The sequence below is a fragment of the Takifugu rubripes genome, chromosome 20 (assembly GCF_901000725.2).
Source record: "Takifugu rubripes chromosome 20, fTakRub1.2, whole genome shotgun sequence".
NCBI classification, from domain to species: Eukaryota; Metazoa; Chordata; class Actinopteri; order Tetraodontiformes; family Tetraodontidae; genus Takifugu; species Takifugu rubripes.
Window position 1 is genome coordinate 10,032,833 of NC_042304.1, and position 20,692 is coordinate 10,053,524.

Consider the following 20,692-nt stretch of genomic DNA (forward strand, 5'->3'; position numbering starts at 1 on the left):
GGACGCTTGAAATAAAGGCACAGGTCAGATTTACATCGTGGTAGACTTTATACAGCTGCGGGAAATCTTGAGGTATTTCAATAGAAGAAAAACATTTTACAAGTCAGATGAATATAAATAAAACAGTATCATAAAATATACAGGGATTTCCAAAGTTTTTGATCTATACAGTATGGAGTTTTAGAAAATAGAACACTAACCTAGAGGACGTTAGGCATGCTACCTCATCTATGATTTCTCAGTGAATTATCTGATTTCTTCCGTTTAGATTCTAAATGTTCTGAGATAAATCTCCGCTCATGCCAGTTCAATGCTCCAGCATTGATATAAAACTGGAGCACACAGACTTTATCTGCCCCACAAAAAGTCTTAAATGCATATTCACAGTAAGAAAGGGCTTATTTAGTATCAAAAACAGCCCCGTCTGACCAAGATTATATCACCTCCTCCAAGAACATCTGTACATGTCGGCTTTCTTTTCTAGCTGGCAGAGAAAACGTTGTATCTTAACGTTCTGGTGCTTCTCTCCATTAATACTGAAACAGATTTACGATGATTTGAGTTCAATAAAGTGGTCCATATGTTTGTATTCTTGCCTAAGAAGGAAACGCGTTCGGTCTACGTGAAGTGCCGTTGTCAGCCTGGCTGAGGAGGGGGCAGGTTGGAGGAGCACCCATCACTGTGGAGGCTGCAGGTACTGCTTCGTGAACTCCTCCAGCTGTTTCTCCAGGTCTGTCGCTTTGTGCCTGCAGAGAGAGAAAACAATTCCAGAGGTGCGACACTTACACGCAGCAACAATCAGAAGCTAAAGGTTGCAGTCTTCAGCCGGAACAAAGGCTGAACAGGAATTATTCATCAATCCAACTCTGCTCCATGTGACCATGTGAGATGTCATGGAGTCACTGGACGAGAGACGGGGACACACGCTGAGGGACAACAAGCACGTTTTGGGATAGTAGGAGGAACCTGGAGGAAAACTCCACATTGAAATACAATTCAAATAGATTGTCTTTTGTGCGTTTCCCCGATGAACAATAATTCTGACTGACCGGAGACTCTTGGATCGACTCTGGACGGTTTCCAGCTGATGTGTTTTGGTTGTCAGGAGGCGGATTTCGGCGTCCAGCTCCTTCTGCGTCTGGTCCACCTGCTGACAGAGGCGGGCAAAGGTCGTAGCCATCTCCCTGGCAACACAGAGGGCACAGCATCGCAGCGGTGAGAGGCGACGGCACAGCTGAGGCTGGGGAGGCGCTTTCATGTGTTAGTGGGGGGGGGGGGGGGGGGGGGGGGGAGGCCTTACTGTTGGACCTGATGGCTGCAGTTTGCGCTGGTAAAGTTGACGATGAGCTGCAGCTTTTCGCTAGCGTAGTCCACAAACTGGCGCTTCAGACAGCGCTCTTTGGCCTTCGTGGTCCACATCAGCCTCTCGTAGAGATACAGAAAACCGTATAGAGAGGCTGACAGAGCAATTAGCTTCCAGCCGACCGCTCGATACACCTAAACAAGCGAGAGCTTAATCACCACCTCTATGTCACCAAATCGGTGAAGAGCAGAGACGACGTACCACTCCCACAACGATTACGGCACCCATCGAGGTGCGGGAGGTGAGAGATGCTATGTTGGTTGCCACGACCATCATCAGATCCTCCTGAGTCATGACAGCTGCCTCATTGTTGGATGGAGCCACTGTGGAGGCGGGGCCACAGGACGGCGTGGTTGCCAGGGTAGACTGAGCAATAGCAGAGTTGTCTCATCATTAAAATGTTTTCTGGGGAAGGTTTTGTTGTTGGCAGAGTGAGAACAACCGTCTGAATCATGCAAGATCCCCCAAACCTGCGACTGAAGGTTCTGCTCCATCAGTTTTAGGGCTCTCTGTGCATTGACGGAACCCAGGAAGCGGTGGACTAGTGTTTTCCAGCCCAGCGAAAACTGAAACTCGATGTTCTCCTGGAAGTCGTTGCAAATGGTGGCGAAGTTCAGGTCATAGCTTAGGTCAAACTTCCTGCTGGGGACCAACATGTGCCCTTGGGTTTGGACTCCAGAGGGAAGCAGGGGGAACATGCTCTCTACACAGTACAAAATAAAACATATCAGCCTTATTGTAGCCTCAGAAAGCCCAGGAACACCTTTGCACTATCTGCCACGTGTCTGGAGCACTCGTGCCTCTCCGGCATAATTTGGCACGAGATGTTGACATTCAGGGTAAATATAGCTGTGGGTCACAGACCACAGTTTAGGTGTCACATGAGCATAGCAATGCTCTCTAAACAAACAGCGGAGCTCTGCGTGAGCCTGTACCGATCATGTATGCCTGAGAGGACTGGACCGAAGCGTAGACGGCGTCAGAGCAGCGATAGGCCAGGTTTTTGCCCATCCCCTCCTCCACGTGAGCCAGCAACTCCTGACAACAGCAACAACGGGAGTCAGAGGACACGCGGAGTAAAAATATCCCCCGACTGTTACTCGGAAACACCCCGATTAGAAGGCTGGGTCCGTGCTTCTACTTACAGACTTGTAAATCTTAAGGACGTGCAGCGAAGGGTGGAAGTCAGAGTGGAACTCGTCTACGAGCACGTGGAGGCGGGAGATCTCCTCCGCCATGGCGTCAGACACCTGAATCAACCATTTGGGATTTAATGTGGTGACATGAATGAACAACAGGAACTACAGCTGTACTACTACCTTTGTTGCCACGTTCTCACTGATGGCCTTAATTTTAATCTTGATATCCTCGATCAGCAGTTTGAGCTGGTTTTTGACAAACTCCAGTCGGTCCATCTGGTACTCCCGGTCCTCCAGTGCTGCCACTCTGCGTTGCCACGACAACAGCAGTTAGGGTCACAACACAAGAACAAAGCACAAACCTTCATCGATGACCGATCCAGCTGCAATCTTCATATTTACCTTTCAGAAGTCCATCAGGGCTTTAAGATACAAGAACTTCAACCTTCAATCGTAACACAACAGCAGGTGGAAAGAGATGCTCACCTCTTCTCCGCTGCCTCGATGTTAATGGTGTCCATGATGTCCTTGACTTTTTCTGTGATCTGCTTGGCCCTGATCGTGTGCTGCTCAAACTTTGTTTTCACTGCTGACTGCGAGATACACTCCTGCGAGGCCACAACACACCGTTTACTGTGACAGGTAATAGGGGCCGCAGTCAGAGAGGGTGCACGAGCACCCGGGACGAACAGAGCACGAGATGGACGCCTGCTACTTTAACTCAGGAGAAGGAAAGTTAACACAGGCGTAAAGAGCAGCAGCGCGTGCATCTCGAGTCCCGGAGCCCAACGAATTAACAGTCACAGTAATGATGGCTGGTGATGTTGGCAAAATCGTGGAAAAAACATATTAAAAATATTCAAACAAGGATGAAAAAGGCTGAGATGTAACAGGCAAGAATCGTGTCATCTTGGGATAAACGGGGTCAGACATCAACACGAAGCACGCACGATTAAAAACACACACGTCCTGCACGTTCAGAGCCAATCAAAGGGATGCAAACACAAACACGGAGAGAAAAACAATGACCTCAAATTCAAAATGAATCGAAAAACAACTGAAAAGAGGTGCGTCCTCGCCTAAGTGAATCTAGACTTCAGCAATGAAGACGCAGGTCGACGGCAAAGGCACAGTGATCGGTCGAGGCGCTACGAGGGACGAGAGCCAACGGCTAAGAGGGGCGGTTAAGCAGCCGAAGGTTCCAGGTCGACCGCGAGGAGGACGACGGTCATTTCATGTTTGGTTCCCACTTCATTCAACAGGATGCGTTCTCAAGCACACACTTCAACACACACACAGTTCCACAAACATCCAGCAGTCTGAGAAACAACTGACAAAACATCTGCTGCCATCTTCTGGTTTGGCTGAGCTGCAAAAAACTGCACCGCTTCTCGGAATTTAAGGTTTTTTTTAGGATTTCCCCTGAAAGATAAAGGTGAATCCCTGTGTATTCAGACATTAGACAGAGTTTACACGCTCAGGTTGGATGAAGAATATTAGAAGACATCTGGGAAGGTGTTAAGACACAAAAACACACGAGCACACACCTCAAACCTCCTCTCAAAGCTCTGAAACTCCTTCAGTCTCTCCCGGAAGCCTTCGGCCAAAGCTCCACCTGTCAGATGACAAACTCAACTGGAGTTTTAACCGGTTTAAAGCCTCTCCCTCTGGTAACTCTCCATTACACATAAGAACACAGTTCATTTGCAACATAAATATGTTAAATAATTAACGTTTACTCCTAACGTTACTACAACTGAGCTGCGTTGACTGAGAAGCCTGTTTAGCCTCAGAATGAGTGTGTTCCTCACCTGTTTCGGGCATGCCCTGCGCTCGCTGCATTCGAGAGTTCAGCACCTCTTTGGCAGAGACGAAGAAGATGTGGTTGGGGGCCTGATCACGATCCACCACCTTCAGTTCCTCCACTAGGAAGTTCACGCAGCGGTCTGTGTGCTGTTTCCTCACCTTGAGTGACATCAAGCGTTTATAACTAATGAAACAATGCTGTCTCCAGCCTTTGTGGTATTTGAGGTTGTACTTTTTTTTACTAGTTGCTAAAATGATCCAAAACGATAGAATCCTATGTGTAATTTCACTTACATCCTCCATGTACTCTGGCTCATTCGCAGAGGCGTCCCAGCGGTTGTTAAGGATGAAGATGTTGGGCTTTGACAGACGTTCATTTACTTTGTGAAAAAAATGTTTTTCCTACAAGAGAGATGAAGAGCTTTAATGAAACAACACCTATTGTTGTTTTCCATTTAAAAAATAAGATTATTGGTCTTTAAAAGCAAAAGCTTTGAATTTCCACTGGACAATGAACAGTTAGGATTCGACTTGATTTTCACCCAGACGACCTTTGGATGCCGGTTACATGAAGCCTGGGTTCAAGGCAGGAATGTGCCTTTACTTTCCCTTTAAGAGCTTCATCAGGTTAAGGAGCTCTATGATTAACACTGGCCAGCCTTACATTGCATAAATACCTGCTGAGAGAAACTAGTGGCTGGAAATAAACACAGGCAAAGACATTCCTGACTGAGTGATCATGGAACGGCAAGAACAGTCCCACAGGGCACATGCAGGGGCCCCACTGATGAGCTAAAACCTTTCCTTTGCTGCTGTTATTCATTTAAATTAGGCAAAGTTCTTCTACACTTAACCTGTCATTCTACTGCCCAACAACGATGCCAGTTTAAGATAAAAACGCCACCTCAGCAAGACATTAGCCAGACAGAGGTTAAAGCAGCTCCATTACCGTGTTCATCAGTGTGGATTCAGAGTTGGCCACCAGAACAAAGACGTCAGCGTCCAGACAGAACTTGTCGATCCAGCTGTCCAGTTGTGATGTGACATCTGTGCCCGGGCTGCAGAGTGGACAAGAGTTCAGCAGAACCAAGAGCAACCCTAAATCTGTGAATTGTGTTGTTTTACATGTAGCGATTTCCAGATATGTCCAAAGTGGGTTGAGTTTATCCTCTCACCTGTCTACGAGCACCAAATCATCTCGAAGAAGGGCACACTTGGTCTTCGGCCAAAACACACGGACAAGACAGCCGGCGTCCAGGCTCTCATCCATGTGGAGAGCGTGAGCCAGCTGATTTACGGTCTGCAGAGAAGGCAGATATTTCGGTTTTTTAATGCTGGTCTGATCCTGGAGCAGGTGTGTGCCCCGATCTTTGGCCCAAAAATTGTTTTAAAATCAATCCAAAAAAAACAAAAAACCCTTTCTTGCAAAATCTACTTGCTTACCTTGATGCTCTTCTCCTCATCAGAGCCCTCCGTCTTCAAATAAGCTTTGTCTTCATCGGTGCCTTCCACACTCAGGAAGCAGTTTGTGGTGTGGCCAATTCCACTGGGCAGCACTCGGTCCCTCAACATGGCATTAACCACTGTGCTTTTACCATTACTGGTCCTGAAAGGAAACATTCAATCATCTAGTATAATACCTAAATAATAAGGATGTCGTTAATAATGGGTTGAGCTAAATGAACAATGTAGTTGCCTTCCATATTTCCTGCAGAGAAAACCCACTTGTGATTAAAAAAAATCTAATTAGAATTTCTTTGCATCAAAACACTCATGCTTGTAAACCCTAGTCGGACTCTACCTGCCAAAAAAAGCCACTTTCATATGTCTGCGTGCCAACACCTCCTTAATGACAAACAGTTTGTCCGCGTATGCCTGAATCTCCAAATTCTGGTCCTGCTTGGCGATGTTCTCCAGCGCCGGATTTCCACAGGTTTCTGTCCGAGACAAAAAAAACAAACAAAAAGATCACATATGGTCTTAACTTCTGACATAAATGCACTGTTTAAAAACCTTTACAAAGCCATCCATGGAGCAGGTGATAGCGTAAAAATTCAAACTTGACCAAAACGCCTCACCTGAAACAAACTCAGAAGATTCCTTCACATAGTCCAATAACTGCTCAAATACAGCTCCGATCTTCTTCTTTGCCACAACAAAGTGCTTCAAGGGGGAAAAGTCTCCCAGAGCTGAATCTGAGCGCCGTAGAGGAGGGGCTGCAGCCATGGTGTTAATCTAAACACGGGGTCAAAAAGGTCAAACAGTTACTGTGAGTGGACATTCTTCATTAACCTGTGATGCGGCGTGTAAAACGAAACCACACAACTTGTTAACATACATTCAGATTATATCACAAATGAATCATATGTACGTGTACGACAGATTTTCATGATTGTTTGCGATTGTTTATATCTACTGTTACAAAAAAAATGCTGCATTAAACAAGCAAACGCGTGCAGCGACTGTCAACCAAGCTAGCTAACTACCTCCTGTAACTACGACTGTAAGCTAACGTTAGCAGACGGCAACGTGGTGACAGTGCAGTTAACCAGCAGAAGAATTTCCTTACCACTGTGTTAGGACTGCTAGTCTTCTCTTTTCATAACCAAAACAATGATAATCCGCAGTGACAGTACAGAAAATCCCTTCCCTCCCTGAACTCGACTGGTTCCAGCTCGGATCAGGTAATCTTACCAGTGTAGTTATCATACCAGGTCAATCGTTTTCCGGGCAGATGGAATTATTTTCAGAATAAGAGCACATAAAATAGTGCCTGCGTTTTACATTGAAACGCATTGAGACGTTTGGTATTTAAAGAAAATAAAACATAAAAATAAGGAAGGTGATTGCAGATTTCATCTAAAAAACATCTCTAATCAGGGGATAGACCTCATCACTTAAACACAGAATTGAATTTAAATGAAATAAATAAAATATGTATATTCAAACATGAAAATAACCCCAATAAGGATAAAAGTTAGCACCAACGTGTTATTCGACATCAACTTTTACTATTGTGATTAAATTTTTTTAAATCTTCAAATCACTTGTTCAATGTTGGAATCGACGGTTTTCCAACTTCCTGTGCTCCTGCTCACGACACTGACGGCAGCTTGACAGATGCGCTTATATGGACATGTGGGCGGAGCCAAAAAGCTCACGAGTGAGAGTAGCCAATCAGCACGCGAGAAATCAGTCGACCCCTGAAAGTTCCACAGCTGCAGTTGAGGCCGAGAGGAAGATTACAACAGCAGCAGAATATTCAAAACATTTTACTCACTATTTGTGATTATGACAGACTAACTGTCAATCAATTGACGTTGATGCTTTTGCAGCCTTGATTCAATTGACCTTCACCTTTCTCATATTGAATTTATCATAATAAATTAAGTGTTATATCCGGCTACCCATTAACACCCGCTAACCTTCAATGTGGTGTGAGTGCATGTTGTCTTTGTGAACCTGCAGCAGAAGAGCAGCCAGAATGACTGTGACAGAGAGGAAACGCCTCTCCTTTATATGGATGAGTGACCTTAGCAACTGTGGCAATCAGTCACAACAGTGGACGGCGAAACACCCGGCATCAGCTTTGGCTTTGGCACGTCTGGCAGCCTTTTGACATCTCTGACACCGAGGAACAGCCTCCCTCCTGCTTCTATTTCTTGCTGTCGTTTTTTTGGGGAAGTGTATGGATTTATGATGGAGAATTAAAATGATCAGGAAGAAAAAACTACTGATGTTTGAGTAAGTATGACGGCAGCGTTCACTCGGTCTGCGCCAAATGTTAGTTTGAGTACTCAAAATCCTTTATTATTTGTTTCGTGCCATGTGTCTACTTTTCTTTTCTTCTTCTTTTTCTTCCACTTCTTATTATCTAATATCTTACCATGTAAGAAAACTGCATGTTTAATATAAGGACTTTCACTTTAAGAATGAAAACTGAATGTGGCTTTATTCAGCTCAGCTGGGCTTCATACATTAATAATGAGATGGAATTACTTGTTTCTCTCCTGGGGAGGGTTATATTCATCCTATTATGGCCAATGTTTTTCTAATTTAATCAGAAATACACCCACATTCTCCTCATTTAAGTAGAAAGTGACAAAGTAAACTGACGTTATTGGCGATGACGTGTGTTTCAGCTAACCTGGGCTCCAACACCTTTTTTTTCTGTCAGCTTCCCTATTGTGTGGATGCTATTATGGCAGCACAGGTGACACAAGAGCTCATGTGTGTATTGTCTGTGTGTGAGCTGGTGTTTATTGTCCATGTGTGTATGTATGGATGCTTTTTACATTCCAGCAGGCTATCTAGCATTCTCTTTTTTTGGGCTTAGCACTGACCGTGACAAGTCCGAGACAAGGGAAAAGATTACAATTTCAGTTTTGGGATTTTAGTTCCACTGATCTTTCAAGCGGTTAAATATGGTTTTATTGCTCTGTGTTTACTCTCCTCTTTAGAAATTGTGGAAGCATGATGTGGAATGGATAAACAACAGCAAAACACAACTGTAAGTTTGCTTTTAATACAGCTTTATCATAATACAGCTGTATCATTGCATCATTGACTGTATACAACCACAATAAATTTTCACCTGTCTGCATGTTTGCGTGCGTGCATAGATGGCCTCTAATGACCCTGACCTCCCTGACCCCTCTGCTGACCCCCAGCCTGGTGACCTTATTGAGATCTTCAGACCAGCTTATCAGCACTGGGCTCTCTACCTGGGAGATGGTTACATCATCAACTTGACTCCTGTCGGTGAGAGAGAGCTAATGCCATCAGACTCAATTAATCTAAGCATCCCAGATAACAGATGACCGTGGCAAACTATCACCTGCTCTCCTGCAGAAGTGTGTTTATTAGTTTGGAGTGCAACAGACTTCCATTCCATGGCTGCTTCTATTCCCTCCAGATGAAAGCCCTGCAGCCGCTGTGTCTAGTGTGAAGTCCGTCTTCAGCAGGAAGGCTGTGGTGCGCATGCAGCTCCTGAAGGAGGTGGTGGGCAGCGACTCGTACCGCGTTAACAACAAGTACGACCACAACCACACGCCTTTGCCTATCTGTGAAATCATCCAGAGAGCCCAAGTCCTCATCGATCAGGAAGTGTCCTATGACCTGCTGGGGAGCAACTGTGAGCACTTTGTTACCCTTCTGCGCTACGGGGAGGGGGTGTCCGAGCAGGTTTGTCAGTCTGTTCATTCTCTTTCATCAGGCTCAAATATCAACTTTGTCTTCAAAATTCCATAAAGAATGAGAGGTAAATAGGATTATTTTATATGAGAGACACATTATGTAACATGCCCAAACGCTGTAAACTAGTTTAAAATACTCCACTACCCCCTAACTAGACCATGATTCCCCCCAATTTCTCCTTATATAGCTGTTGTTCTTTTTTTATTCATTGCTTTATATCTACTCTTGTAACCACAGTGTATCCTAAAGATATATTGGAGTTGATAATGTCATAAATAATACATTTTGTTACCTTCCATCTAATAAGGACCATCGTGTCTCCCTACAGGCCACACGGGCCATTGGGGCCATCAGTTTGGTGACTGCTGCAGCGAGTGCTTTCTCAGTCCTGGGACTGATCAACACACGATCCAGGAACAGGCCTTTCTGACAGCTGCCTTCACCACTTCAGAATGTTTTCATCCAACATTCATGTTGCTTTTATGACAGAAATAAATCATTTGTGGAAATATGGATGAGTGTGGGTTTTTTTTTTTTTTTTTTAGTTGCACACAGGATTTGGATCATACACGATGGAAGATTTTTGTGGACAAATTACAGGGTATATGTATCAAGCAAAAAAGCTAATATTTATTTTAACATTTTGTAACTAAAAACACTTAGTTTTTTAAGTTAATTTTGAGCTACAGTTATTCTTGTCTACCCTACATACACTAGGTGGCGCAAACGTCAACATACATTGGTAACAATTGTTAGTAGAAGAAGAAACGTCTGACGTAGAATTTCCGCGCCAGGTAGCCGCACGTGTTATTTCTGTGGATGTTCGTGGAAGTCAAGAGTTTGCAGTCTGTTTCAGTAATTTAAAGAGAGGAACCACAGCGACAAACATGGGGAAGAAACTTAAAGTTGGAAAGACCAGAAGAGACAAATTCTATCATTTAGCCAAGGAAACTGGTAATGTAGTGCTGATGTACACATGTTCGGTCAATTATTAGCTTTACCAGGTTTTCCGGCTAACTTGTCAACAGTAAACGTACGGAATTGGAATTCATGTCAGTTGTCTGAAAGCGTCTTTTCTTACCAGGGTATCGCTCTCGTTCCTCCTTCAAGCTGATTCAGCTCAACCGTAAATTTCAGTTTTTGCAGAAAGCCAGAGCTCTGGTCGACCTGTGTGCTGCTCCCGGTGGATGGTGAGCGCCCTGTCAAATACACTATACACACTAAAATCCAGAGAAAATGAACTAAACCCAAGTTACCTGCTCTAAGGATGGTGGTCACAAGCATAAACAGCAATTCTGTAACATAACAGGAGATTTTATTTTTATTTTTTTTGTTGGCATCATAGAAATTATTTGACACAAATGCAAGTTATTGGGTTTGTGTCTTCGGTCCGTGCATTTATTGTGCCACTTATTAGCAAATTAATTGTATAAATAAATAAATACCTAATAACATAAAGTTGAAGAGAATGGAACTGTAAACAATGACGCATTGATAATGTTCCTTTGCAGGTTGCAAGTTGCATCCAAATTTATGCCTGTATCAAGTCTCATAATTGGTGAGTGTAATGTTATCAATTAGGTTGACAGTTTTAATAATTTCATAATGAATATAGTAATTAACTCTAAATTGAATTTTAAACTGAAACTTTAAACTTGTTTGAACTGAAAGGTTTTATTTTATTGGTGTGGATGAGACCAGACACAATTTCTTTTTTGTTCACTCCCCCCTTCCATTAGGTGTTGACTTGGTTCCCATCAAGCCCATCCCGAACGTGGTCGCCCTTCAAGAAGACATCACTACAGAGAAATGCAGACAGGTGAGAGTGTAGAACCATTAAATTCTAGTGTTTTCATTTGTAATCTTAAAGGTACAATAAAATAAGAACGAGATGGTTCTCAGAATGCATTTATAATGTCTGATTCTCTCGGTCCCATGTGCAGGCACTACGAAAAGAACTTCAGACCTGGAAGGTCGATGTTGTGTTAAATGACGGCGCTCCCAATGTTGGAGCCAACTGGCAACATGATGCCTTCTCACAAGGTAAGTGATGATTAAATGAAAGAATGAAAAATCTAAAGGCATTAACATGCACTCACAGATGTTACTGTGACTACAGTTATTCCCTTTATTGTTTCCCAGTTTGTTTAAGAGAGCAACACCCCTCACTTCTCATCTTGTGTCCCCTCATAGCGCATTTGACCCTCATGGCCCTCAAGTTGGCCTGTGAGTTCCTGACGAAAGGTGGCACGTTTGTCACCAAGGTGTTCCGCTCTAAAGACTATCAGCCACTTCTCTGGATCTTTCAGCAGTTCTTCAACAAAGTGCAATCGACCAAGCCACAGGCATCTAGAAATGAGTCTGCAGAGATCTTTGTCGTCTGTCAGGGTTAGTGGCAGTCACGTGCACATCAGCGATGGAAAATAATTTTTCAGGTGCAGGCTCTTTTTTTTAAGCATTGTTTTATTTCTTTACCAGGTTTCCTCGCTCCAGACAAAATAGACAGTAAGTTCTTTGATCCCAAACATGCTTTCAAGGAAGTGGAGGTGCAAGCCAAAACAGTGAGAGAGCTGATCCCTGTCAAGAAACCAAAGGTGTGTATGTTCGAGCTGATTTTTAGATGGATGCAAAGAAGCTGCTCAGTCAAAACAAAGACGACAAAACTGATGTGTCTCACAAAAGAAACATTTGATCAGTAGCTGCTCCTGTGTTCCAGGCGGAGGGATACACAGATGGGGATCTGACACTCTTCCACAGTTTTCCGATCACAGCTTTTCTGAAAGCTGAAAACCCCGTGGATTTCTTGGCCAAAGCCAGTGAGGTGAGATCTCGGAGTTACGGTACCGCGTCAATTGCCAAATCTGACAAGTTCCTCAGATTTTCCTGACCTGATCTGTTTTGTCTTATTCAGATCATCTTTGACAACAAAGATCTGGAATCTCATGCGGCAACTACCAATGAAATAAAAGAGTGCTGTCGTGACATTAGAGTTTTGGGCCGCAAAGAACTCCGGTAAGTCGTTCAAACACCAGTCAATAATTCTTGTTCTGGTTGGACCTGGATCCGTTGTAACAGGTACTGAGAAGAGGGATGTTTTTCTCTTTCCATCTGCAGCCAGCTGCTGAGCTGGAGGTCAAAGCTTAGAAGATATCTGTCCAAAAAGTTGAAGATGGAGGCCAAAAGTCTGCAGGATGAAATCAAGTAAAGTTTTTACTGGACATCATCAGAAGTGTTTACACAGTTCTTATGTAATGTGACATAAAATTATGCTTTTTGTAGTTTAAGTTCTGATGAAGAAAAAGAACCAGACGACAACAAAGAAGGTAGGGAAGAGGATGATGATGATGATGAGGAAGAAATGGAACGGAAACTGGCACAACTGAAAGCGGAGGAGGTGGCTGAGCTGAAACGGTATCACGGTTCTCCTTTTTAGTATTTGTTTTTAGTTTGTATTCTTTATATTTAGAATTCTGTACAGGGAATTCTAGATTTGGACCAGGAGTTTCAGTTCTCAGGAGGGTTTTTGTTTATTTAACCCTGCAGGTTGTCAGTCTGGTACATTCGATGTGTTTGGTTTTAAAAAAAATTGGAATTTTAACTCGACACTTCCTCCATCAGAAAGAAGAAGAAAGTGCTGAAGGAGCGAAGGAAGCAGAGAGAGAGGGTGGCGCTAAAGATGGATCTGCCCGGTGTTTCCATCGCAGATGGTGGAGACTCGTCCATGTTCTCGCTCAGCACCATCAATAAACAAAAGGTGACTCCAAAGAAACGCAGCTGCATCGGCACAGACCTGAGAGCTCACTGGCATTAACGTGTTCTATAATCTTTGTGTCAGCTGGTGGCCGATATCTCCAAGGGCGACATGCAGGCGGCCGACAATCTTGTAGATGAAGAAGATGACATGCATATCTCTGAGGAAGAGGACGAAGAGGCGGATAAAATGTCTCTGGCCTCCGATTTGGATGAAGAGGACCTGCAGGAGGTGCTGCAGAGAGAGAAAGAGCTTGAGAAGGAAACCTCAAAAAAAAAGAAGTAAGCTCCGTTGTTCCACCTTTTTTATATTTCATGTTGCCTAGATGAGACTAAACCACCTTTTAGTTTGTAAAATGGGAGCAAAAATTTACAGAGTTCACTTTAATTAACAGAGATTGGCTGTTTGTTTTTTTTGTTTCCAGAGTACAATTCACTGAGGAGGAGGGTAAAGAGGAAGATGAAGAGCCAGAAAGCGGCTTGTTGGTAGAACTTGAGGGGAAAGATGAGAAAAAACAGCGAGAAACCAACCTTTGGTTCAGCAAGGTGAACTACATTGTTATTTACATTACTGTATCACTCCTGAACATGTCCCGGTTTTCTGAGTCTGCTCTGTTCGTTCTCTGCAGGGTATTTTCTCTGAGATTGACCTGGAAAAAGACGCCGAGAACGAGCTTCAGCAGTCAGAGTGGCTACAGAACAACCAGAGAGGTACAGGAAGCCGCCCTGTGCCTGCATCCCGATTTTAAAATCTTTGAAATAGTGACATGTTTGGGTCTTTGTCACAGGGAAGGGCAAAAAAAGGAAAGCAGAAAAGGTGGTGGAGGAAGAGGAGGAGAAGGCAGCCCCAGCAGAGGAAGGACAGGCAGAAGCTTCACAGGAAGCTGCCGACGCCAGTGACAGCGACTCGGATGACAGCAGCGACGATGAGAAGTAAAGAAGAAACGAGTGTGATGTCAGTGTTGATCGTTAAGTGTTGAACTACAAATCAGTGCTCATATATATTTAATGGCTCTTCCAGGGAAATTACCAGAATGAAACAGGCCAAAGGGACTAATGGGATGTCAGGAGAGGCTGGTGATGATGAGGACTTCAAAGTGGTTCCTGTGGAAAGCATCAGTGAGTATGAGACACTGCAAATACTTTTTTATTTTTTTTAGAAGCCACAGAACTCGGAGCACATTCGTGTTTAAATTGATTAAATTTAGTGCGTCAGCTTCCACTTCGCGTGATTTGTGTGGTGTTTGTCGCTCAGGTAAGAAAGCCCGGATCCTGGATGCAGAAGGTCTGGCGCTGGGTTGTCAGATCGCCACGTCTAAGAAGAGAGCCAGAGACCTGATGGATGGCTCCTTCCACAGGTGGGTGTCTCCGTTCGGGTCATCTGTGCTATTGACTTGATTAAAATAACAGTATTAAGCCTCAGTATCGGTGATGTGTGAGCTGTAACACAACTGTTGGGTCCTTCTGCAGGTTTGCCAGCTCAGAGCAGCCGTGGGATGTACCTGAATGGTTCCTGCAAGATGAACAGAAACACAGGAGGAAGCCGGTGCCGGTCACCCGGGAGATGGTGGAGGAGTATAAAGAAAAGTGGAAGGAGATCAACGCACGGCCCATCAAACGAGTGGCTGAGGCCAAAGCCAGGAAGAAGCGGAGGGTAAGACCATTGGGTGGTGATGGCAGTAATGCTAAAAATGAGTCCTGGCAGATGTTGCAACAGAAGGAATTTGATGATTTCCAGATGTTGAAGAAGATGGAGCAGGCCAAGAAGAAAGCCGAGGCAGTCGTCAACACCGTGGACATCTCGGAGAGGGAGAAGATGGCTCAGCTGAAGAGGTGCGATCAGAAATCAGGATGCTGTAACTCTTTACTGTTGAGATTTCCATCAAAACAATGTTGTTTTGTTCCCAGCATTTACAAGAAAGCAGGTGTGGGGAAGGAGAAGAGAGAAGTAACGTACATTGTGACCAAAAAGGGTGCTGGAAGGAAGGTGCGGCGGCCCCCCGGCGTCAAGGGAGCCTTCAAGGTGGTGGACAGTCGTCTGAAGAAAGACATGCGGGGAATGCAGAGGAAAGACCAGCGTGCTAAAGGGGGCAAAGGAAAACGGTCAAAGGGTGGGAAAGGAAGCCAGAAGAGTGGGAAAGGAAGAAAATAAAGAAATTGGATCGACTGGCAAATCTAATCTGGTGTCAGAGTTGAGGGGGGCAGTTGATGGAGCTTTGAGCAATACGGACACTCTGGTTTTATCCTTCAACTTCTGGACATTTGGTTTTCTTTGATAATGATATTTTCGTCTTGTAGAATTGTCACACAATTCAGTTTGGTTTGACAGAGCAGCTGAACTGAGGGTCTGTATTGGATTTGTCCAATAAATAGAGTATTCTCCCCAATATGTTAACATTGTAAATAAATAGGTTTGCAATAAATGTTTTGATTTTTTTTTTAAATGGAGTCAGTGGTGGTTTCAACTCAGAGGTGAGCAGAAACCTTTTTAACAAAATTCTGCATGTTGGACTTCCCAAAACCCTTTTGTCACAATGGAACAAAAATGATTAAATATGATTCAAATGAATCACATAACTTGAATACTGAAATACTAATGCATGAATGGGTCAGATTGCGTAAATATTGTGGAGCTGGTTCCCGATCAGAGGGTATTAAAGAGGGCAACTCTTGTCTCGTCCTTGACCGGTTCTGTGGGGGTATTGGGGTGGTACCGTTTTGGTGTTGAACTTATTAGACTAGTTTAAAACAAGTTCTCTGTTGTAGAAGCTTCCAATACACGACACTCGCTTGGGCATTGCGTCGACTCCAGTACAAACTCCATGCATGTATAATTTATTGTAAGAATGCAGAGTTTTGGGGAGAAACAGACACTACAAATAGAGTCTTTGGTTCAACGGTCACTGCCGTAACGACCATCACAAAACCTGACGTCTACGTTGCCCACTCCGATACGGCAGGTGGCGGTATACTCGTTTAAAGTCATTGTTGCAACACGCCAATAAATACGAAGATAATGACGTCATTTGTAAGCGCCGCTACCCGAGCCAATTGTGGATCCCGTGCAGATTCTGTTCTGTACCGACAGCGGTCCGTATCTAGGTATTGATTGGCTGAACCTTTTATTTCTGTTTCTATTTCTGTGTGAATTGCTTTTACATTCTCTTACATACTCTTTATTTTATTTACAGTGTTGACTCCTTTTTGTTGTCAGCGGTTACTTTCACTTTATTTGCAATCGTTGCCAACGGCCCACTCGCCAATTTAGCCAGGCTGCCGGATAGTGTACCACAATCTCCGTGCTAGGATGCGGTGGGTGGTTTTGGTGAGCCTGGCGCTGACAGTCGTGGGAGAGCAGGTCCATGATGATGACTGGATAGACCCTTATGATATGATCAACTACGATTCAAGCACTAAAACGATGAAGAAGCCCGTGGAGGTTGGCTGATTTCTCTTAATTTATTTGCATTAAGGTTCATTTGCAATCATTACCGTTACACCAAAGCCATAACGTGCACTGTCCATGTGTTCATGCATGTCATGCAGTCTGCAAACTACCCCAATGTGCCAACTAAAAGAAGAGAACACACTCCAGACTCCGGGCAGCCAGCAGACGCCCACTGTGTCAGAAAGTTAATGGAACTACAGAAACAGGTTATTAAGTTTAGATTGAAAGTTTTTGAGTATAATATATTATATTATATTATACACTTAAAGCACAGTCTCCAGAGGAGAAGGTGCACTTAAATCTCTCCAATCTTTCTCTGCACCTTCAGGTGGTGCATCAAATATTTTAAAGAATGTAATTTGTATACATTTCAAACAGATCTTAAATACTTCTTTCATGCTCATGTGTCTTTAATGTTTGGATGAGCTAGAGAACAACACTGAAACAGCTTTTAAACATACCAGTGCCATGTGTCATGAATTCTGTTATTTTATAGATCGACGAACAGAACAAGAGAATTAAAGCCTTGTCGCAGCAGGCTACATGCACTCCGGTGTTCAAGCGATTCCTTCGCAGACTTCTGAAAGAAGTAGAAAGAGTTGGTGTGGTAAGTGGACATTTATCATGGCTATTCTTGAGCATGTAGTGTAACACCTGTAAAATGTGTAATTGTGTAATTTTTAGTATATTTCTCCTTTGTTTCTCAGCCCACTGATTCTACAGATGGCCTCTATGATGGCAAAATTAAACTGTCCAGACAGTCCATGGCTGAAATCCAGACCCTTCTGGAAGGTGAGGAGAGCTGGAGAACAGGAGCTCTGGACAACGCTGTCAGCCAGATACTGGTGGATCTCAAACCACATGACTATGAAGCGTGGAAGTGGCGCTTCGAAGACGCCTTTGGCATCGAGCTTGACACAGTGTTAAAGGTAATGCACTCATCAACCCCAATAATCACACATGGCTGTGCATTTTCCCCAGTCATTTTCTAAAGGACCCCTGTGTTTATGTTCCAGTTGGGGCTGGGTGTCCTGCTCATGGTGGCCATCGTCAGCACCCCGCTGTTGTCGCGGGTACCGTGGTGCACTCTGCTGGGAAGGCTGTTTGTTTTGTGCTTTTTTGTCAGTATAATCTGGAACTGGTTCTACTTGTACAAGGTGAAGAATAAACTATGACTTTTGTATTTCTGTTCCATTAAAACAGACAGATTTGTATTATTTGTATTGTTTTTATCAGATTGCTTTTGCTGAACACCAAAAGAACATGGCGAAGCTGGAAGGCATCAGTGGAAAATGCACAGGGCTGAAGAACTACAACTGGTATGACAATCTGAAAGGTGAGAGATTTAAACAGATTTAGGCATCATATTGAGAAAAGCTTAGAGTTTTCTTCAGTTGTTTTTTTTCAATAATTCTCAATTTTACTTCTGACTTGTAGAACAGAATCCACACAGATAACCAAGTGTGGAGCTGAGCTAGTAGGCTTGTTAGCAAACAGTCACCTGTTCACAGCGCAGTGTTGCAAAAAAAAACAAAGACCAGTTATCTTTTCTTTGCTTTCCCTCTTTTCCTGTGGTCTCCACCCTCTCCCGAGGGATGTTTTGGACTCGTTATATGCGAACATTACATGTTGTGTGTTGTGTCTGATCTTGTGCAAGTAGTATCCGCAGGTCGTACCCACAGTGACACGCGGCTTTCGGCTGTTTCTTGCAGAGCTGTACAGAAGCACATGGACTTTACAGGATGACCCCTGTAAAAAATACTATGAAGTCATCTATGTCAACCCTCTTCTGCTGGTGCCTCCAACCAAGGTGACAACAGTTTCTTCCACAGCATTTGTTATTGAATAATAAATAGAAATCTATCATAGTTTTAATGGAATCAATAATGAATCTCTACTTCTCTTTAGGCCATGTCCGTTACCATCGTCACTGTCATCACCGAACCACTGAAGCACCTTGGGGAGGGGATCAGTGATTTTATTCGAGCCCTCTTCAAAGATCTACCAGTTACCTGGCAGATTGTTGTATTTCCTACTATAGTGCTCTTGATACTGGTGAGAACCCATATTAAATGTGCACTGAAGCTCAGACAATTGACAGTTTGTCTTATATACCATGTTGATGTGACTCATCTGCAGGCATTCATGTACTTAAGTGTGAATGGAGCCTTCCGATATGGCATCATGGCTCCTTTCCATCGTCCCCAACCGGATCCACCTCCTCCCCAGCTACGACAGCCGCAGTACCATCTCCAAGAGATTCAGGACAATGAGCAATTGACACGACATATCTCGCCACGTGGGGGGCACCTGGCTGCCAGCGCCTCCAGGAACCAGATTCAACAGCGGAGAACAAGACCCCAGGAAAAGGCAGCCAAGATGGTTGTGAGGACGCTGCGCAGCGGCGATGACACCAATGCTCAGCGGCGCGATGCAGAGCTGAGTCTGTCTGCCGAGTCGGATTCAGAAGAGCTGCTGCAGTCACCAGAGGCGCTTACAGGAGCTAGTGCTAACGCTAACCAGACCCGAACCCAAGACGATGCCACCGACTCTAATGCACCTCAGTCACAGACGAAACAGGCGACGGTGAATAAAAAAGCATCTAAAGATAAAGCCGGCAAGGTGAGCAGAGCAAACAAGCCTCCAGCAGGGGAGCAGCCTTCACAAGCACACATTCAGGTGATGTTTTTTTCAGTGAAATATGATATTTTGTAAATGTGGAGCTGTTCACACAAAATCAGGTTGGTTTTTTTTCATGGCGATTAAACCTCCTGTCTTGTTTATTGCTGCTTCAGCGTTACAATGGGAGGGTCACAAGCTATAAACTGGTAAATCACCTAAATAATCCATTAATTTATATCTTGATAAGTAATTTGAGTTTGCCTGGCCTTGGCAATATGCCTTATATGGTAGATAAATAAGAGAAAGAATAAAGATAGATTTCCTGTTCCATGGAGATTCTCATAAAATTGGTCAAAGTTAAAAAAAAAATCCTGGATTTATCAGTCTTGTTGATATAAAGAGTGTCATTTTGGTTAAACTACAATGTTCTCTTGATTTCAGGAGCTGAGAACTGGTGAAGGAGACAAGCTGCCCCCTGGTTCACTGACACCTGGTGTGGAAACTGTCAGGGTTCCAGTTCAGGAGACCCTTAGCATAGTAAATTCAGGAAGCTCCTTGGAGCCTTCCGTTACTTAACCGAGATTCTCTGAGTCACCAGCACATGTTGTGAGCTCAGCACAGCAGTTCCTGATTGTTGCTATGCTGCAGGCTTCAGTTTAGGATTTTGGTGCAGGTTTGAAGTGTGTGAAGGCTCCTTCCTGCTTGTGTGGAGCCCTGATGGTACAAAGACATTTGGAGGAGCCTCTGGCCACAGTTGCATCGGAAGCCCTCACAGCAGCGGCGGACTTGATTTTTCTTGAATTAAGAAACAAATCGACTAATTCTTGTATCAAATTTTATTGTTGTAAAGATTTTATTTTTATCATGTTAATTTCTACCGCATATTCAGTTAAAGTCTATAGAAAAATCTGTAATGCGTATAATATATTAATAAAACGGCATTTATTGCACCGGGAGGTGGTGTTTAGTATTTACCACCTGCCCACAGGGGTGTCAGATAATGGGGAAGACAACTGGTCTTAGTCCTGCGGCTGGCAAAGTAACGCAAAATGTTTGATTTTTTTTTTTTAACTGTTCAGGAAATGTTTATAATCTGCCAGGGAATTCTGGTGATATTCCAAATTCCAAAGGGACTTTGATCATAAAGCAACCTGCTATGTTATGTAAGTAAACATAACCTCATGGCAGATGTCTGCCCTCTCAGTGGTAAAGTGTGTTCTAATGCTGGTGTCCCCTGCTGAAGGGACGGGGTTGTAATTATTTCACAAGTTGTATGTTTTATATTCGGAGCAACGTGATATTTTAATGTGTGTGATTTGTATGGGAAAAATAAAATACATTTGTCATGTTTGACTTGATAAAAAGTGT

At 43.8% G+C, this 20,692-nt stretch overlaps 4 protein-coding genes across 11 annotated transcripts; 3 read left to right on the forward strand and 1 right to left on the reverse strand.

Annotated features, from left to right (window-relative positions):
* Nucleotides 1-29: 29 nt before the first annotated feature.
* On the reverse strand, nucleotides 30-7,042 carry mfn1b (mitofusin 1b). Of its 3 annotated transcripts, none has more exons than XM_011614941.2 (18): nucleotides 7,003-7,042; nucleotides 6,387-6,543; nucleotides 6,110-6,245; nucleotides 5,752-5,914; nucleotides 5,484-5,608; nucleotides 5,258-5,366; nucleotides 4,603-4,710; nucleotides 4,314-4,467; nucleotides 4,050-4,117; nucleotides 2,989-3,110; nucleotides 2,683-2,809; nucleotides 2,509-2,613; nucleotides 2,299-2,401; nucleotides 1,834-2,066; nucleotides 1,565-1,729; nucleotides 1,301-1,497; nucleotides 1,050-1,184; nucleotides 30-746 (listed from the first exon to the last, which is right to left on the reverse strand). In XM_011614941.2, the coding sequence occupies exons 1-18, from the start codon at nucleotides 7,015-7,017 to the stop codon at nucleotides 677-679; spliced, it is 2,292 nt and encodes a 763-aa protein (XP_011613243.1). In that variant the 5' UTR covers nucleotides 7,018-7,042; the 3' UTR covers nucleotides 30-676. The 3 variants fall into 3 exon arrangements, with proteins under 3 accessions (XP_011613243.1, XP_003974302.1, XP_029683637.1); XM_003974253.3 differs by having other exon boundaries at nucleotides 6,878-7,017; XM_029827777.1 differs by lacking the exon at nucleotides 30-746 and adding an exon at nucleotides 753-966.
* A 489-nt stretch (nucleotides 7,043-7,531) lies between these two features.
* Nucleotides 7,532-10,017, forward strand: plaat1 (phospholipase A and acyltransferase 1). 3 transcript variants are annotated; one of them, XM_029828926.1, is made up of 5 exons: nucleotides 7,532-8,052; nucleotides 8,769-8,818; nucleotides 8,931-9,069; nucleotides 9,224-9,442; nucleotides 9,833-10,017. In XM_029828926.1, the coding sequence occupies exons 2-5, from the start codon at nucleotides 8,792-8,794 to the stop codon at nucleotides 9,988-9,990; spliced, it is 543 nt and encodes a 180-aa protein (XP_029684786.1). In that variant the 5' UTR covers nucleotides 7,532-8,052; nucleotides 8,769-8,791; the 3' UTR covers nucleotides 9,991-10,017. The 3 variants fall into 3 exon arrangements, with proteins under 3 accessions (XP_029684786.1, XP_029684787.1, XP_003974301.2); XM_029828927.1 differs by having other exon boundaries at nucleotides 8,979-9,069; XM_003974252.3 differs by having other exon boundaries at nucleotides 7,535-8,052; nucleotides 9,224-9,492.
* Nucleotides 10,018-10,275: 258 nt separating this feature from the next.
* ftsj3 (FtsJ RNA 2'-O-methyltransferase 3) lies at nucleotides 10,276-15,695 on the forward strand. The gene is made up of 21 exons (XM_011614938.2): nucleotides 10,276-10,458; nucleotides 10,589-10,694; nucleotides 11,016-11,062; nucleotides 11,244-11,323; nucleotides 11,448-11,547; nucleotides 11,698-11,892; nucleotides 11,983-12,098; nucleotides 12,221-12,325; nucleotides 12,416-12,516; nucleotides 12,619-12,705; nucleotides 12,784-12,915; nucleotides 13,123-13,258; nucleotides 13,340-13,536; nucleotides 13,680-13,800; nucleotides 13,884-13,965; nucleotides 14,043-14,187; nucleotides 14,276-14,373; nucleotides 14,510-14,612; nucleotides 14,725-14,908; nucleotides 14,993-15,087; nucleotides 15,163-15,695. The coding sequence occupies exons 1-21, from the start codon at nucleotides 10,392-10,394 to the stop codon at nucleotides 15,404-15,406; spliced, it is 2,541 nt and encodes an 846-aa protein (XP_011613240.2). The 5' UTR covers nucleotides 10,276-10,391; the 3' UTR covers nucleotides 15,407-15,695.
* Nucleotides 15,696-16,274: 579 nt separating this feature from the next.
* On the forward strand, nucleotides 16,275-20,675 carry clcc1 (chloride channel CLIC-like 1). Of its 4 annotated transcripts, none has more exons than XM_011614935.2 (12): nucleotides 16,275-16,356; nucleotides 16,469-16,693; nucleotides 16,801-16,908; nucleotides 17,199-17,309; nucleotides 17,410-17,631; nucleotides 17,719-17,859; nucleotides 17,939-18,038; nucleotides 18,415-18,512; nucleotides 18,611-18,757; nucleotides 18,842-19,381; nucleotides 19,498-19,530; nucleotides 19,766-20,675. In XM_011614935.2, the coding sequence occupies exons 2-12, from the start codon at nucleotides 16,562-16,564 to the stop codon at nucleotides 19,898-19,900; spliced, it is 1,767 nt and encodes a 588-aa protein (XP_011613237.2). In that variant the 5' UTR covers nucleotides 16,275-16,356; nucleotides 16,469-16,561; the 3' UTR covers nucleotides 19,901-20,675. The 4 variants fall into 4 exon arrangements, with proteins under 4 accessions (XP_011613237.2, XP_011613236.2, XP_011613238.2 ...); XM_011614934.2 differs by having other exon boundaries at nucleotides 16,282-16,356; nucleotides 16,446-16,693; XM_011614936.2 differs by lacking the exon at nucleotides 19,498-19,530 and having other exon boundaries at nucleotides 16,282-16,356; nucleotides 16,446-16,693.
* The last annotated feature ends 17 nt before the right edge of the window (nucleotides 20,676-20,692 follow it).